This window comes from Dermacentor andersoni, chromosome 2 (genome assembly GCF_023375885.2).
Source record: "Dermacentor andersoni chromosome 2, qqDerAnde1_hic_scaffold, whole genome shotgun sequence".
NCBI lineage: Eukaryota > Metazoa > Arthropoda > Arachnida > Ixodida > Ixodidae > Dermacentor > Dermacentor andersoni.
This window is the reverse complement of record NC_092815.1, coordinates 88,229,872-88,248,127: the sequence shown is the minus strand read 5'-3', so window position 1 is coordinate 88,248,127 and position 18,256 is coordinate 88,229,872. Positions and strand designations below refer to the sequence as shown.

Sequence of the window (18,256 nt, the reverse complement as noted above, 5' to 3'; positions counted from 1 at the left end):
CGCGAAGAGAGACAACGTGTTGTGTGCACCGACGGCAGCAGGTATATGGGACTCCGAGGAGGCGCCTGAAAAGATGGCTCCCCATCCCGCGGTGACCATTTGTCAGGGACCAAATCCGGATCTCACACGAACTCAGGACCGGTTTGGTGCAGATTCCTGCAGAGCACCGCGCCGCGTTCTGGCCGCGAGGACTCTCCCCCCGGATCAGTTGGGGCGGTGCTGCTGCTGCCTGCGCACACTGTGTGCGCCACTGACACACACACACACACACACACACACACACACACACACACACACACACACACACACACACACACACACACACACACACACACGCGCGCGCGCGCGCGCGCGCGCGCGCATCATGCGCACGGATAGGCCGCCGTGGTGACGCCGCCCCTTGAACATTCACTCATAGTAATAAATATCCACGATGCGCGAGCTCGTATACTCGTATGCGCACGTGTATATTATAGAGTAGGAGGCATTTGATATGGGTCTGCGTTGTTAATGCCGGCGGGGGTAAACGCGCACTTTAGAAGCCGACCCATCAATATGAGAACGAGCTGCGATATGGGTTTAAAATGGATCTCGTTAGTCATCGGCCTACAGCAACGCACTATGGATGGAGCGAAGGAGGAGCGAAAGGTACATGTATACATATAGATGTACATGTATATGTACCTATACAGGTATATGTATATGTACATAGTATATAGGTACATATACATATATGTACATATAGGTACATATAGGTATATGTACATATGTATATAGGTACATGTATATGTACCTATATACACTCAAGGCTGCGGCTCTCGCGTGCATCGTATACCTCCTGATGTCGCGCGATATGTTTCGATAAAAATCTGCTGTCTAAACGTTAGGGAACAAACATTTCGCAGTCGTTTCTATATACATAGCTGTATACTACACGTGAGGATATGATCAGTAAACAAGAAGCGACGCACATCGGCGATTTGTATGGTCGTTTTCGCGGCGCCGGAGCGATATGATTTTACGGGACTGTGGCAGCCACATGAGGGCACAGCCATTCTGTCCCTTCAGCATAATTCAGTCCTACCAGCTAGTGTTTGCTACAGGCATGTCTCCAAGATGACAAGCGGCCTACTGATTTTTCTTGAATAGTTCTGTACCGATAGCAGATCTGCTGTAAAGACGTGCTCCGAACATACAGTGAAGTATGTATACTGAACATTAAGTTATAGAATATGCCACCGAAAGTGCCGGATAAACGTGCACAATGTAGCTTATGTTGCGGTTAACTCGATCGGTGCACCGCAAGCCAGTAATAAAGGTCCGCTCGCAGTCGACAGGTATACTCGTAAAGCCCGTGCAGTCCATGCGAGTCACGAAGGCACATTACTCTCGATATCAATTTTGTGAATTGGTAAAGTTTAGAGGATGAGCAACACGAGAACAAGGTGAGAGCTGGAGCCGACCTTTCGACAAGTGGACTTGTCTTTTTTCAAAAAGTCCGCTTGTCGAAACGTGGGCTCCTGCTCTCCCCTTGTTCTCGTGTTTCTCATCGTGTTGAATTTCCATCTCCCGCATTCCCCGTGTTTTCCCTAAGGTTAAGCAGTACAACAACGCTGAGCGCCACACGTTTGTTTTTAGCCAATACAAACCGAAGCCCACAGGGGTGTAACCATATGGACAGCTCAGGGCACGGACACTCTATCTATTATTATTATTATTATTATTATTATTATTATTATTATTATTATTATTATTATTATTATTATTATTATTATTATTATTATTACTTCTGGGAAGTTTGAGGAGAAATAGGAACGAAATGGCAATGCGCTGTCAGAAATTAATGAACATCGATGCAGGCTACGGCCCGAAGTAATCGACTTTCAATTCTCAAGAATGAATTCAAGTGTACGAATTCTGTGGTTTTATCAGGCACGCCGTTGTGGGGGACTCTGGATTAATTTTGACCACCAGGCGATCTTTAAGGTGCCCCCAATGCACGGGACACCCCCTTCGAATCGCATTCCGGGACGACAAACTTCGCAGTCTTCGAGGGCCACCGCGAAGTATGCGAGGGAATGATCCACACCCTCATCGACCACGGTGCGCGCTCGCACAGCCGGGGGCCACACCGGCTGAAGAGGCATCGCACGAGGCGAAAGAGACCACGCGGAAAGAAAAGAAAAAAAAAGGCGTCCGTAATACAAAGCAATAAATTTTCACTCGATATAGTCTGCTGGCTTCTCTCGAAGAATGCGCAGCAGCAGCCATACCCCGCCAGAGCAATCTCCCGCTCTCTTACAACTGGCTGCCGCGCATCGGTAACTCGGAGCGTCTTTCCTTCTGTGGCTGGTTGGTGCTCGCCTTTCCTCTCGTCTTCTTTCTTTTGGCTCCCCCTCGCTTCCGACAGCTCATCGCGCTCTCTCATTTTTCAACTCTCTCGCAGGCGACACCGCAGCTCTCCCTCTCTCGCGCGCACGTACACACTCGACTCTCTGCGCGTCTTATCCTTCTCCTCCTCCGCATCTTCCTCGTCGCCGTCGGACACAGGTGTCTACAGGTGTACACTCCCCGAGATCGGAGATGTGTTCCTTGATTGCCACAGAACGCGCTAGCAGAAGCAGCAGCGGCGGCGGCTGGAATCGTAGTTTTGGGAGTGGCACTTCGAGGCGATCGAAAGAGGCTCTTTGGGCACGTGCGCGCCGCGTCAGGGAGACGAGATTCATTTCGACGATTGCCCGATGAAACGACGCCGATGAGATGTCCGGCGCGGAATTTTCTCGTCGAGAGAACGAAGAACGGGGAGGACTCGCACTCCGCATTAATTGAGGGCAACTTTGGCAATTGCCGTTGTGTGCCTTGTATGTATGCGGAACAGCCATAAGCGTACTCCTCAAACGCGAGGAGTTTTACCCATGGGTTTCTCGCAAGCGTGATGACGCATCAAGAAGGCGCGCCATATGCAAGATCGTTTCTTTTCCCCGATATATTTGCGCTTGTTCAGTGCACTTAGTTACCGCGTCCGTAAATGATGCACACAGTGAAAGCGTGACAGTGATGCACACGAAAAAAGCGAAGCTTTTGATTTCTTCTTTTCTTTTCCTGTTTTTTTTTCTTATTTTATTTATTTGTCTATTTATTTACTTATATTTTCCGCAACTCACTGGGGCTTAACGTGGCTGCAACTGGGCCGATCGGTATTTCGGCGAATGTGTATGCGGATATAGTACATTATATAAACGTTATGTGCGTGCCGAATGCAAGCTCAAGCAAACTGCGGTTTATATGATCTAGCACAAAATGGGGCAGAGTATAGTGCCTGTGTGCGCACGTCTGTTATTCGTAAACGTAACCGAAAAAGAAATCGCTGACAAAACCTATGCGTACAATGTCTGCTCACAAATGTATCTCTGAAGCATACGGACCACTTAATGGAACGACGTATTATATTCAATGGCTTCTTTGTATTTCTTAGCTTTCTGAGGCCGAATTCAGAACACTTTTTGTTCGTATAATATGTAAGTTCTCTTTGCCATTGGCTGACCGCCTTCGCAAATAATATGTCCAGCATCGCGATTGACTGAAATTTTCCCTTACGAACAGTTCCGGCGTAAGAAATTCTTTTTGTAAATACGGGCCGTGATGTTTGTTGTACTGCATTATTGGCCCGCTGGGATTGATATATATGTGCCACTGTGACATAGGCGAATGGAATGCTGAAATACATATATACATACATGTGTCGCGCTTCTCTCCGCACTTCCCCCCCCCCCCCCCCCATGCTTCTTTCCTCACCATTCTTCACTCGACAAACACAAAACTTCGCCTTCAACCTCTTCACATCGGCATACGTCGAGGTCTGACACTGTGCACCCGCCGGCGAGCCGTAACATGTGAACAGATATAGACGTCAGACTCTGGAGTTTTGCAAGACGCGTAGCGCCACCTGCCGGTGCGAAGAGGCAGTAATTGAGTAGTGCGGAGCCCGACACCCTTGCTAAGTTGCCTATGTAGCTAGCGACTGCGAAACAACGATTTAACTAGACTTTGGTCCATATTGCGAGTGTTTTGCGCATTTAACACCCAGACAAAGAGCTATGAATTGCTAGTCGGACGCTCCGCCGAACTGTCATAAAGCGCTATACAGGCCGTTCAACCTGTTGGGTAATCGAATTACTTGCATTCCCCACAACACAGCGGCTCGCATGAGAAAATGCGACAATTTAGTTCTGCTGTAATTGCGTTGCGTAGACCAGACGGAGGACCGTGGTAACCAAGCGAAAACTCAAGAATCTGCAGCCACCACTTCGTTGGCAACAGAAAAAACAACGTTGCGAACCATCCTGCGTATGTGCGATTGATATTTCCACCTGTTAACAGACGTCCGCCTCCGCTCAACTCAACAAGTGGAACGGATAGATTTGGCAGGTCAGTTTAACCAAACATTTTGGTTCTTTTATGAATTCAAAATCCTGTTCTAGAGCATCGTTGTATCGCGAGCTCATTTCTACTTTTAGTATTTTGTATGTCCTGCGCCGATACAACAAGCACGTTTGACAATGTGCTGAGCCTGCTCGACTGCGTTTTTCAAATATGAGCAATAAAGTTGCTGTAGGAGCACTGGATGAGTAATTGCGAAGTAACGTACGTGTGTAAAAAAAAATGTCGAGTTTATTTACATTTATTTGTGCGCGCTTGTTGCTCGAAGCGTCTGCGAAAAGTTCAAAGGTACTGAGCGATGCTGTAGCTCCTGCGAGAAAAAAAGATGCGGCGCGTAGACACTGTAGGAAGCTTACTTTCGTTATGGTCGCACGCTGTTTGCTGCCGTGGAAAACGTTTTCTGTTTGCTGCCCTGAAAAAGGCTATGGAAGGATTTACTCTCTGTAAATAATTGCGAGAAAGAACATTACAATAATAACATGCATAAAAATATAGGAGATACCTAAGTCTTTTGTTCAGGACATTTTTAATAAGAACGAATTTGAAATGCTTAGATTTTCATGCTGATATGCCTATAAACAAACCTGATGCTCTCTGTACTTGCGAGCTGCAACACGCCGAGATAACACCTAGCTGAGACTTCTTTGATATTGTACACGTACTTCGCCCTGCTGCGCTTCCTCCCTTTCCGAAGCGTGGATGGGCGGAAGAAGCTTTCTAGCTCCTTGATTTTTCGGAAACCGTGCCTCAACACAACCGGAAGCGGAGGGTCCATTGTGGCCTATGCACCTTCGCTTGTGGGCAGCTCTTTTTGCACTACTCAGTTCGCGCCAAGTCTGCGATGGGGGCGCTGGTGACGGGTTCTTCCGCAGCGCCGCCTGGGCAGAGTCTGAGGTCTATAGTGCATAAACAAACGTGGCGTGAGATTACGGTTGTGAGCTCTGCGGTGCTAGACATTGCACGAGGTTGTACATTGCCCGAGATGAAGCAACTCACTTGTGCGCTAGTGCATTTAGTTGTATAGGGTGATTAACCATCTGACTTAAGCTTCACTTGACATATGAATTGCAACATGTGCGCTGGAGCTGCATATTTGTTGTTGTTTTTTTTTTCCAACGCCAGCATGGCGGGGGATATTCTTAAAGCGTGGCTATGCTTTGCTTTTTCTGGCCCGTTTCGATATTCTCGGAACAAAATGGGGCAAACAACAGCGACGTTTCTACGTGGCGACAGCCTTTCAGTGTCAGTGGTGTGCATATATATACAGGGTATTTTTTTAGCTGCACCAACATTCTTTAAAGATTGTCTATGGCAGATGGCACACTTCTAACCCTTCGTCTAAATTACTCGATGAGGCGGCCATTACATTTATGAGAAATCAAAATGTTCAACTGAATAATTAACGTAATTACGCTAATTAAATTTTAATTAGTTGCTTTGCGCAACACATTTAGTATATAGTAAATGTGCCAAATAACGAACTATTCTATTCTATGCTGTGATGGCGCTCTTGTAAAACAACTGTATGTGTTATATATACTGAAAACCTGTTTGTTCCACCTTACTAGTCTTTCTCTAAATGCTATTGTGGTGCTTCTGTTTGGGAGTATATCTGCGCAAAATATTTTCTGTTTTACTGGTTATGTTTTGTTCCCCCCTACGTAATGACTTTATGCCGATGTAGTTACTCTGTAAATAAATAAATAAATTTCAATCTGCGAATTATAGCCGCTGAGTTCGCAAGGCGTATCCATTTGGAACGAATTCTCTAAACAGCACCAGTTCCGAGATAATAATTTTCAAAGTGTCCATCAAAATGTATTGGTCTTCCAGTTACTTTTGTGCTACGATGCATAAAACAGTGGTTTCTTAAAAAAATATAATTCCTCAAACCGTACACAGCAACCGTCGTATACTGAACAGAACTTCTTAAGAAACTTGTTTAAATACTCATACTTTCCGCGCACAATAAACGATTGGAATGCACTGCCTGAACAGATTGTCTCAAGTGACAGTTTTGAAAGAAATCTTAGCAATGAATTTTGATGTGCAGATTGATGTGCAATGTATTTCCTTTGACTTCTTTCGCTCATTTGTGTGATGTGTCAAACCTTTTGTCTATGTAATAACTTTATGGCGTTTGTAAATATGCCTTGTTATCTGCCCTTCCTGCTTGGACCACATGAGGTCTGCAGTATTATGCAAATAAAAAAAAAGAATTCCCTTTTAGAGTGAGCCATGCTGTGTACAAATGCGGCGACCGCCCCCGGCTGCACACAACTATGTATGGTCGTGCGCAACTTGCAGTACGGAAGAACTGCGGGCGTGGGGGGAGGGCGCCAGGTGGAGGTGGGTCGGGCACCTCACGTTCTAGCCACGCGCCACCGTGGCCCTGAAGCGCAGCTGCGGTAAATATCGCGAGCCCTCCCGTGCAATTACGCGGGCACCTCCCCTCTTAACCGCACGCATTCCGGGCGCCCACCGGGATACAACTGCCCCTGGCTGTAGTTGCTCACGGCTTCTGTGGCGGCAGTGCGTTCCTCTTCGAAGAGACAGGCGATTGAGTGCACCCCACAAATATGCGGTCGCCACCCCGGGGAAAAGCAGATTTTTACGCGGAAGCGAGCCGTAGATCGTCGACACACACACACACACACACACACAGCACACGTATGTATATATAGCAGAGCAGCTCGCGCGGTAATCGGGTCATCGTGGCTACTCGACTTTTGTGCTGTGAAACAGTTTTGCCTCGCCGTCTAACGAGAAGTCTAGTTCGTGAGTGCCTCGATGGGGATTGCATAAGCGGGCTGCTTCTTTCTCTATTCGCACATAACACAGCACACACATCGCCAGTTACAGTCCGTCATTCTTGCGCGGTACGTGACATCCCCATGCGTGGGGTAGCAAACCGGTTAAGCTAAACTGGTTAACCTCCCTGCCTTTCCTTCTCCACTTTTTCCTTCCTCTATTCGCGCGCAGCCGTTTCCACGAGCACGGCACGAGGCTTGATGTGTCGCGCCGTTCCTGTTGTTGACAGGCTTCCAACTCTCTCACAAATGCGCTGTGACGCGCAGCACGCCTCTCAACTTTTTGAACATTCATACGACATAGACCGTAGATAATGAAAGTGATTTACCGCTGGACGCTTTCAAGTCTTGACAACAGAGAGGTGCGAAAAAAGCCTGCAATTTTGTTTTCTTTGAACAATCTTTAATCTAATGAATGCTTGCAAGACCACCAAGCTTAGAACCTTAAAAACCACGCAGGAACCTTACGTTTAGTTCCGAAAGCTGGCTTCCACGCGCATCAAATTCGTCATAACGAGGATCGCGATGTTGTAATAGGGCTACAGCAAGGAAGTGAGACTGACAGGACTGAAGACGTCACGCCACACGGTTACACTTTCGTTCCGCTTGTAGCGTGCAGTCTTGGCTCGGTCGAAGTAGCGGCGTGAAGTGCGCTTACAGAATAATGCGTTGTCTGTCGTCAAATGAGCTGATTCCTGCACAATACCGCGATGTTTCCATGTGTACAGCCCGCGTGTTGTCAGCGTGCGAGGAATATAGTTTTAAGGCCGAAAAACAGATGCTGATGTATTGGTCGATATGTTAAATCACATGTTCCAGGTTGCAATCCCATTTTCTTGTTCAGCGTAATGCGCCTGACATCATACATTAAAGTTAGTTTTGTCTGCTCGTGCGTGGCACACCTTTTCTTTAATTTTACGAGCAGGGGTGAAGAAACGAAACAAGTCGCATAATATAAATTAAGAATTTATACGTCATTCAATCTCAAGTGTACACAACATAACGTACAATCACCTGCGTTTGGTTCTGGTTCTGCTACGTATTAGAACCTTATCTAACCCGACTGGAAGTTTCACCCTGGTCTTCCCATGTTTGCAGCTTCTGACAAAACAACGCCAAGCCATGCATGACGCGCGTGACTACAACATACGTATGGCGGTGTTCTTGTGGGGAAATTGACTGTTTAGTTCTGCGAAGGGTGACGACGACAACCCGAGAAACAGCCTTAAGCAAGTTTCGATCACATCACCTTTCTCGTGTATATGCTTCCGACAAGTACTGTTCGTGTCCACTTATCATCGGGTATCGCAGAAAGAGAAGGCTGAGCAATTTATCCAGTGCCAAAGCTGTAGCCTGTCGGCGTGTCTGATTGCTCTCTCTCTTGTTCGCAGGCGAGAAGCCGTTCAAGTGCGAGTTCGAAGGCTGCGACCGGCGGTTCGCCAACTCGTCGGACCGCAAGAAGCACTCGCACGTGCACACCTCGGACAAGCCGTACAACTGCAAGATCCGCGGCTGCGACAAGAGCTACACGCACCCGAGCTCGCTGCGCAAGCACATGAAGGTGCACGGCAAGTCGCCGCCCCCGTCGCCCTCCTCGTCGTCCGCGTCGGGCTACGAGAGCGACCCGGGGGCGGCCGGCATCACCGCAGCGAGCCTCGGCACCGTGACGGGCTCTTGCAACGCCGCGAATCCCGCCGTCGGCGCGCTGGCCGGGACGCCGCTGCAGCCGCTCGGGCTGTCCGCGGCCTCCCACCAGCTGGCAGCGCCGGCATCGACGGCGCTGAACGAGTGGTACGTGTGCCAGACGGGCGGCATGCCCACGCCGCCCAGCAACGAGCACTCGCCGCTGGGCGGGCCACACACACACCACCTGGCGCCCCCGCCGTACTGACCCCGGCTGACGGGGGCTACAGGCTTCTGAGGACCCCCACCACGACCTGCGTGGAACCCTTCGGCAACACCCGCACGCCGCCGCCACGAGACGCGGCGGCGAGCAACCGCCGCGGCGTTCACACCGGCCGCTACGTCTGCCGCAGCGCCGCCGCGCGGAGAGCGCCACCGCCGCGGCTGAAACCGCGTCCTCTCGCGGCCCAATGGCCGTGCTACCATCGGGCACGCGCGCTGAGAACGTCCGCTTTTGAACCAGCGCTCACTCGGAAGGCAGGGCACAAGGCGTCGAGGAAGAAAAGCGGTTCCTTCCCTCGGCCTCCGTCTCGTGTTTGTCTGCTCCAGTGTAAAACGAACTCCGTAGTCATGACCTCCGCGGGGAGCGAGGCGATGCCTGGTGAAAACAGAGACGTGCCAGCGAGCGCGGTCAATCTATAGCGCGACAAGGCGGCCCAGCGAGAGAACGGAAACGTTGTACGTGCCGTTGTAGCGCCGCCGCTACTGCGCCACTCGGACAATGCCTTCCGCAGAGTGCTTGTCAGTGGCGACTGCCACGTCGCTGCGACGCGTGTAAGGTAGCGGTGGCGCGACAACATCGTGCCAAGAGTACCGCAGGTCCACGGCCGAATATCGGGCACCACTGTGTACGGCGTGCAGCATTTGCGCGGTGTGGCTGTGCGCGCGCAAACGCGCAGGAGATGCTCAGGGGCAGCGCGCACTTGCCGCGCACTGCATATACGAGAACCGGATTCCCGACCTGCTGTGACTCTAATTTCTGGTGACTCGCTGGGCGCCGAACGCGATACTCTGTCTGCTTATCCTTCTCTTAATTTCATTTTCCCGGCCCATTTCACGACAAAGCGTTCCGTTGGCTTGCCACTTCTCTAGCTGCGTCCAAAATGCGTGTAAATTCACATCACGTCACATAAATACGGTTTCCATGGCCCATCTTCACGTTCTCACGTATACATTGCCGTTTGGCACTATTCTTTTTCGTCCGGTTTCGCGGTCTCCAAAACCGTTGCAAAACGTTTGCTACCTTCTTCGACTTGAATTCTGTGCAGGAAATACGTCATTTGGACTAAGAGCTATTATGACATCAAAAGCGTCCTGAATTATCTCAAAGCGCCCACGCCCACGGTTGCGAAGTGCATTCCAAAAAAATACACAGAACACTGCGAACTGCATTAGTGCGGTGTGTTCAATGTACATTGCCATTGTGAGATCAGAAGGTATTTATGTACGAAAAAGAAATATTATTGTTAAATGTTAAAATTTTGGACGCAGCAAGAAGTGCGCAGAACACTTGCTGCTAACACCACTAACGCTGGAGGCCTGCCGCTGAAAAGACACTTGTACCGTTCGTGTGTGTGTGTTATCATTATTATTATTTTTAGGCTCTTGAGCACACATGAGAACTGTACAGCTGTTCGTGTGTGTATGTGTGTGTGGCATTCTTTCTTGTTGTTTTCTCTGCCTTGCATAAATTGACAGAAATTAGCATGTATGAATGAAAGCAGAAACGCTTGTGTTCTTTTTTGCTTGTGATAGGAATGATTTTCTCCTACTGTGTATTACCATGCCGCTTCTGACATTTGTATTTAGCCGGATCGGCGATCTCAGGGCGATCATAGCATGTGTCTGCCTACTTCCGTGCGAAAGAAAGAAAAAAAGAAAAAGTAGAAACATAAGGACACGATCGGAAAGGACATACGTGGCCCCGTCCACAACACTAGAAACAATGGCGTGACCTTCAGCGGGTTAGACAACTAAAGTACGTCTGTGTATGCAAATGCGGCGTTCGTTTCACGAAGATGAAGTAGTCTCCATTTAGTTACTCGAAGAGATACCATCTTTCTTAAGCCATTCGAACCAAAAACAGCAGAGCGCAAAAAGGAAAAGAAAGAATGTAATACATCAACACAAGGAAACCGCCAAAGGAGACCCGTGTATTCTGTCTCGGAGAACAAAAATTGCTGAACTGGCAAGAAAAGCATCTGTGGTTTCAACCTGTCAAACAACTTGCTAGGTTCATAAGATTGCTTGATTTTCTACTTATAAGACAGGCGACTTGCTTATATCTTGCAATTTTTGAACAAAATAAATACATGTTTACGCGCATGTAAAAGACATGCTAAAGAATGAGATCTGTCAGCCTGGATGCTTAGACAATGAGACTTAGCACATACCACTTGCATCTGTCTCCTCAGGAGTCTCTCGTATTTGAATTCATCCCTGAGGAGTCGGCGTTATTATTTTCCTTTTTTTGGTCATGTGACATTGTAACGATGTAGGAAGCAGAAGCGGCTCTCTTATTTAATTTCGCGTTCGTGCGGAATCAATCAACGAATAATCAAGTAATAAATAAATAAGATAGGCAAAGCACTCAATAAGTAAGCAAACGATGACAAAGATCGCTAAAATTAAAGCAAGGCGCAACCTAAGACGAGACGGTTAAAACGCGTAGTTCTTGCAAACTACTTATCGGTATAGCCATTATCATCCATTATCGTTGTCTGTGCGCTCGGACAGGTATCTTCTTCCTACGCGAAAGGAAGGTATTGGGCGCGGGCAAGTTGACGCGTAATCACAGGCAGTGTTGAAAGGAGACTGGAGCTGAACAATAAATCAGGTTAAACCGCTTTACAAAACTTTTCTCGATCTTCCCTCACAGAAATTTATTTGTCAGTGTATACAAGGTATGCGGACTGATTTCATACAATCTGTGGGCCTGTCCTTATTCGTTCCACTAACCTTAGTCTATCAGTATGTCTATAATTAAGCTGCAGACAAAATAAACATCATACGAGGTAAAGCAACTTATGTCTATACAGCCAGTATACATACCTCCAAGTGCTTTCTTAGGCAGTAACTAAGGCAATCTTAGTGTGAAAATTTGCAACTGAATGCCAAAATTTTCTCCTCGAACTTTTATTAGCGTTCATACTACGGCAGCCACAACGTCATTGCGCGACAGCACAGGCTTGGCGACTCGAGACCGTTCCTTCTGAGCTTTCTGAGAATGACGCTGACGCAGTCTGTGACGTCATAGGGACGTGCTTTCAGAATTCGAATGGGGATTCACCACCGGCCTTTCGCTTTCTCGACGTCTCCTCGCGTGACGAGCGTCTGCTCTCAGCAACAGAGAACTATTCGCTGTATCAGTATTGTGGCGCCTGTATAACTGGGCGTCATGTGTTTAACCTTTTGTGCCCTTCTAAGCGGCATTCACTACCTCAGATCGCATGGAGCAAAGGTCGCGGGCGCGACTGTGCTTACGCGATTTCATGGTGCGGCGAATAAGTATTGACACCGCATGTCTCGCGGCGTCATCCGAGAGCTTGGTCGCTTCGCAAGGTTGCAAAATGCGGGACGTCTTTGTGTGGCGGGCGGCGTCACTCGCGTGTCTACGATTGGCAGCAGCGAGCGTGACGTCACACATCAGGCGCGAGAGTCGATGATCCCAGTGTTCCATTTCGACGGTGGATGTGTATACTTACAGTGACACGTATAGCAGCGCGAAGTACCGCTCTTTCCTCGCAACGCTCCTCAAGTCAAGGCCAGGGCGTGCGGTATTCTGCTCGCTCCAGTGAACCTCGTTTTGATTATGTGTGATCGCGCTGAACATGAAAACGAAAAAAAGAAAAAAAGACATCGTCACCATGCCCACTCATCTTCTCCGACGGACAGAGAACTGTCACTCGTCTTCCAAGAGCCAATGATGATCTTGCGGCTATGTCGCCACCAAACTATTACTGCATGCAGTGTTTCTCACAGCTTGCCGAAATTTCGCAAAACAATATCCTGCGAAAATGTGCACAAGTGTCTAATTTGCTTGAGTACCACTCTTGCTTATCTACTTCCGTTTCAAAGAAACCAAAATGGGCTGAGACGTCGTCTCACAATCGCAAATGTTTAGATGGCCGACGCGTGGTTCACTAGAAATACCCATATTTGGAACCCATAAATCCGTACAGTTCTAACCTTTGTACTATTTATTCATATTGTTTCATTATGGTTTGACAGAAAAAGAATTTCTTTTTCAACGTTCTCACATTGTGCTGTTCAGTGCATTGACGGGCAACGAAAGCGGTTTTCAGGCGTACAAATTTGAAAGTAGAAAAAAAATGCAAATGATGAAACGGGCGCCTAAAGCGTTTGATCTCAGGCCAGCGAAAGAAAGAGAGAGAGAGAGAGAGAAAGAAAAAGGCAAGTTCATTATCTGCTTATCTGCAGAAAACCGATAAGAATAGAAACAAAAATCTGGCGGAATGGGTGTTGCAGAAAAGCCCATTCGTTTTTGCGCCTGTGTATTATAGTCAAAGGCAGGCAAGCGATGGAGCACATTTCCTCGTATGCGCGTACAGTCCTTGCCAAAAGTATCTAGGCCAGAGCGCGATACCGACAAGAGCTATCACCCGGGCCAGTAGCAGGCATCTCGAGGCAATCTTTGCATTTCGGAGTGTTCACGTCAGCGGGCTCTGTCTTTCTAAATCTCCGTGGCCTTGAATAATGCCTGTGTGGCTCAGTATTTTTATTTTATTTGTAAAATACCTTACAAGGCCCCTACATGGGGATTGAGTAAGGGGGGCATACAATCAAGTACATACAATCTAGTGACAACAATAATAAAAGAAAACAGCAGCCAAGTACACAGCCTAAAAGTCAGTCCAGTAGCTCAGGGACCGCATTTTGATGCTGGTAGAATGCAAAGAGGCGTCAGTGCAGATTTCAGTCTGTTATCAGGAAGCCTAGATGGATAAAATTATCCCCAAACCCTAGGTTTCGGCCTATCTCAAGCCCCGGTTACAGTTTTGGGAAGCGAAACCCGATCAATTTTCATGTGCAACTTTTAAGGAACGGCAGGCTGCACAGCGACACGGCGCAGTGAGAGCTCCGGCGGCTCGCACGGTGGCCTCGAAACTTTTGGCACGATCTGAGCGAAGAACATACGGCGTTGGCTCGCGTCCTCGCTTTGCATGCCCATGTTGTAAGATATATGCCTCCATCGTTTTTCATCCACTGTGTGTTTCGGTGTCACGATCGTTGTCATGCGTGTGTGTTTGTGTGTGCTCGCAAAAGTCAAGCTGCGCCCATGTGCCGGTGCGTGTGTTTCGCGCACCTGTGCGAAATCGGGTTGTCGAGCCTCGGGCGGCGGACCACCGTGTGTGTACGTCACAGCCGTCGACCGCGCCTTGGGACCACAAACAGAGCGGACGTACTTCGACGCACCAGTCATGCCTCGAGAGAAGAAAGCAAGAGGAGAGAGACACTGCGCGCGCTTGGTCACGTGATAGACCGCTCGGCCGTGCGCATCTACACGCATGCGCAGAAGCGGGACAACATTATCTGTGTGTGTCTGTGTGTGTCTGTGCCTACCAGTGGAAGAAACAGCTGTTGTCGTGAACGGCGCGCAGGCAACGACGGATGACTGTGAGTGACCGGGTCGTGAATTGACGTGAACTGACGAAGTGTATAGAGGACGCTGTACATGAACATGCATGCTTGTGCGCTCTATGCGGACGTGTCTGTGTACGTGATATGTGCGTGTGCGCGTGTGTCTGTGTACATTTTGAGCTCTCTATTTTATTACGGCGTCGAGAACACCTCTTCTATCTACATCTTCTCCCTGGCCCGAAGCCTTTCACCCTCCGGTCGACATCCCGCCGAGAAGAAAAATCCCACGTGATAGAGCATGCAATGCACTCGTCGTCTATTTTTGCAATGAACTTGGACAAAACCGTAGGACGTGAAAGTGAATGCAGCATTAAATGAGAGAAAGAGAAAAAAAAGACGAGTTGCGAAAACCAAAGTTGAATTTGTCCTGTCTTCTTATACAATCCGACCGCAACAGACGACGCCAAGCGTTGCATGTGCTTGAGCACGTCGACCTGCGGACGGAAACAGGAACGCTGCAAAGCTTGCGTATGGCACTGAATGTGCAGTTACAAGCAAACCAACGAACAAACAAACACAAACAAACAGACGAACAAACGAACCTGTTATATGTTTACTTAGTCCATGCCCATGCCCATGTTAAACGCGCAGCGACTGGTTGCGAAAATGTGTTGCTTTATTGCCTGATTTACCAAAACCTGGTTATTGGCGAGGCCCACAGAGATGGTTTTTCACTAAGAAAGTAAAAATAACGTGCATGGAATCTACTTGTTCAGTGGCTGTAAATGTTATGGTGCCGATTTGCAACAACACCTCGTCTTCTTCTTCCAAAAAAAGTAGCGTACATAGCCCGGAAGCGTGTTGTTTCCAACCTCCGCATTTAGTATCCCAGTTAACGGTAATCCTGGAACATCAATACGGTATACTTACTGGACGACACATGTGGGTTGAAACTTTTCAAGACCACAGATGTCTTCGTATACGTGTTTTTGCGGAGTGAAAGAAACAGAAAAGAGATAGATAGATAGATAGATAGATAGATAGATAGATAGATAGATAGATAGATAGATAGATAGATAGATAGATAGATAGATAGATAGATAGATAGATAGATAGATAGATAGAGAGCAAGGGAGAGAGCAAGGGAGAGAGCAAGGGAGAGAGCAAGGGAGAGAGAGAGAGAGAGAGAGAGAGAGAGAGAGAGAGAGAGAGAGAGAGAGAGAGAGAGAGAGAGAGAGAGAGAGATTTATCCCGCAGAACATCCATCAGCGAGGTGAAACCGACTATGTGGATGAAATGTGCGCCATGGAAACTTTCAGTCGTTATACCCAGCTCGTTTACATAATAGAGTGAAAGAAGGAAAGAAAGAGAGAAAGAAAGAAAGAAAGAAATACTACGAGCGAGCGATCACGAGCGAGCGAACAGAATCACCAGGCTAAGATAGGGAAAAAAATAAAAAAAATAAACGTGCTCTTCAAGTGCGCCCGGTGCCTATTCTATACGAAACACCGAAAGCGAAGCCTGCAGACCCCTCATCATGTGTTGGCGTTGAGCGCCTCGCAGAGTATGCGCGGCAAGTGTCGTGCGGAATAGCAATGCCTTCCACAAATGTGCATGGCACAAAAGTTGCGCTACGTGAAGTGACGTTGTGCGCGGACGTCGTGCACAACGCCACTTCACACAACGACGTTGGAGTGAGCGGACGTTGTGCTTATCTTTGTTGGTGCTCATCGATTACTCTCTCACTTTAATCATGTGCACCGATTATGGTGAGGATTAGTCGAACAAGGCGTGTCGCCTTTAGCCAACGTTTCGACAAGAGGACTAGCCTTAGTCAGGGCAGCAACTGCTTTCCTTAGCAGCGTTAATATGTACGCGTAGCTCACGCTCCCTTAGCCTGAACGGGAGACGAAAGCAGTTTTTATTTCGACGAAGACGTGTCCCTTTGTCGAAGCGTTGGCTTAAAGCGCCATTCCTTGTTCGACTACTGCCCATCAGTTCAGGTTTCCAGCTTCCTCTTAACTTCTGTCTTGTTTGGATGCACACAACGCTTAAATATGAGCTCTAATGACTGTGGGGTTATTAAACGTTAATGACGCGGGAGGCTTTCGCTGCTCGCCATTATTCTGGTCATCCTCATTTGTACCTGCGTGAAGATACATTTACTGCGGTCTGGTTGGCTTGCGCAACCACTACAGTTCGATAAACCCTGCGCAGATCGTTACGTCAGACGACAACTTTCGACTTATCCGGACCAGGTAAAAGCCGATTGCAATACAATTTCACTTAACTAAATTGTTTCCAAAGGAGTAGTATGTACTATTCAACCAACTTTGGCAGAGCTTCAGTACTAGTTCGTGATCGCGCTTGACAAAATGGACGATCACCCCTTGACGGAGACAATGGTCCTATATAGGATACTGCGCAAACCAGGTTCAGCACTTATGGTCTTAAATGCGCTGCTCCGTTACCACATGGACATGTGAAAAAAAAAAAAAAAACTCAATTCTGGGGTTCGCGTGCCAAAAACAACGATATGATTATGAGGCACTCCGGAGTAGAGTGCTCCGGATTAGTTTTGACCACCTGGCGTTCTCTAACGTGCGCCCTATGCAGGGTACACGGGCTTTTTTGCATTTCGCGCTCATCGAAATGCGACTGCCGCGGCCGGGATTCGATTCCGCGCCCTGGGCCGATTGGTCGGCGCGATCGTTTCCACTTGCACCACAATACGCCGCGATAGCCACTATTAAAGTATATCGTGTCGCTGTTTTATTTTTCGAATTTTAAAATTGAATGATGGGGTTTTACGGTCCACATTCACGATCTGATTATGAGGCACGCCGTAGTGGGGGACTCCGGAAATGTGGACCACCTGGGGTTCTCTAAGGCGCGCCTAAATCTAAGTACACGGGTGTTTTCGCATTTCGCCCCCATCGAAATGAGGCCGCCTTGGCCAGGATTCGATCCCGCGACCTCGTGCTCAGCAGCCCAACACCATAGCCACTAAGCAACCACGGCGGGTTTGTTTTAAATTTTATGTGCACGAAATTATGGTAGCTTGTGAAGCATTCCTCCACTCAAGGAATGCCAGCATTGCATTCAATTTATACCCAGTACACATATATCAATATAAACTTGTTTACACCCTTACAAGTGTCCTATCGGTAACACCCCTACCGCCAGGACTTTAACAAAACTAATAGCGCACAACAACGAAAGCTAACTAGATGTGCGATGAGAAAAGGCGTGGTTAAAAGCTGTCTATTAATTTTGACAGCGTTGGGCACACTGAAATGTGTGACAAGAGAATTTGACAGCGAACGCTTTGAAAGTTTACTCAATGCACCTTTCGCGTTGTCTGTAGCAACTATCCTCACTTTTAGATGCCAGAAAAGGTCATCAGTCAAGACACCTTTATTGATCCCCACCAACGAATCGATATTGCTGCCCCTATACGTGAGGGTGTTAGCCATTGGACAACCAAACACCCTTTATACACCCCTAAGCGTGCCATAACGTTGAATGTACATTGCACTTTGAGCAGACATATTGTGCTGGCTGCTTAAAAGACACGGATGACTTACATTGATAACATGCAGTAGGGATATGACATGTCACTCTACAAATTGTACTGGTAAATAGAGGACAATGTAATTACTTCGCACTGTCCGCAGTCATGTGCAATGACATTATTTCGGGATCCACACACCGGTACTCTA

The 18,256-nt window shown here is 47.9% G+C and overlaps 1 protein-coding gene across 2 annotated transcripts in view; it reads left to right on the top strand.

Moving 5' to 3' along the window:
- LOC126541662 (zinc finger protein ZIC 5-like) overlaps nt 1-18,256 on the top strand; it is a 149,281-nt gene that overhangs the window by 78,901 nt on the left and 52,124 nt on the right. The window contains exon 2 of one of the 2 annotated variants that reach the window (XM_050188524.2): nt 8,642-14,949. The exons of the other annotated variant lie outside the window; for it this stretch is intronic. Within the exon in view, the coding sequence (XP_050044481.1) occupies nt 8,642-9,141 (500 nt within the window). The 3' untranslated portion in view covers nt 9,142-14,949. Of the gene's footprint in view, nt 1-8,641; nt 14,950-18,256 lie in introns of those variants that run through there. 2 annotated transcript variants of the gene reach the window in all.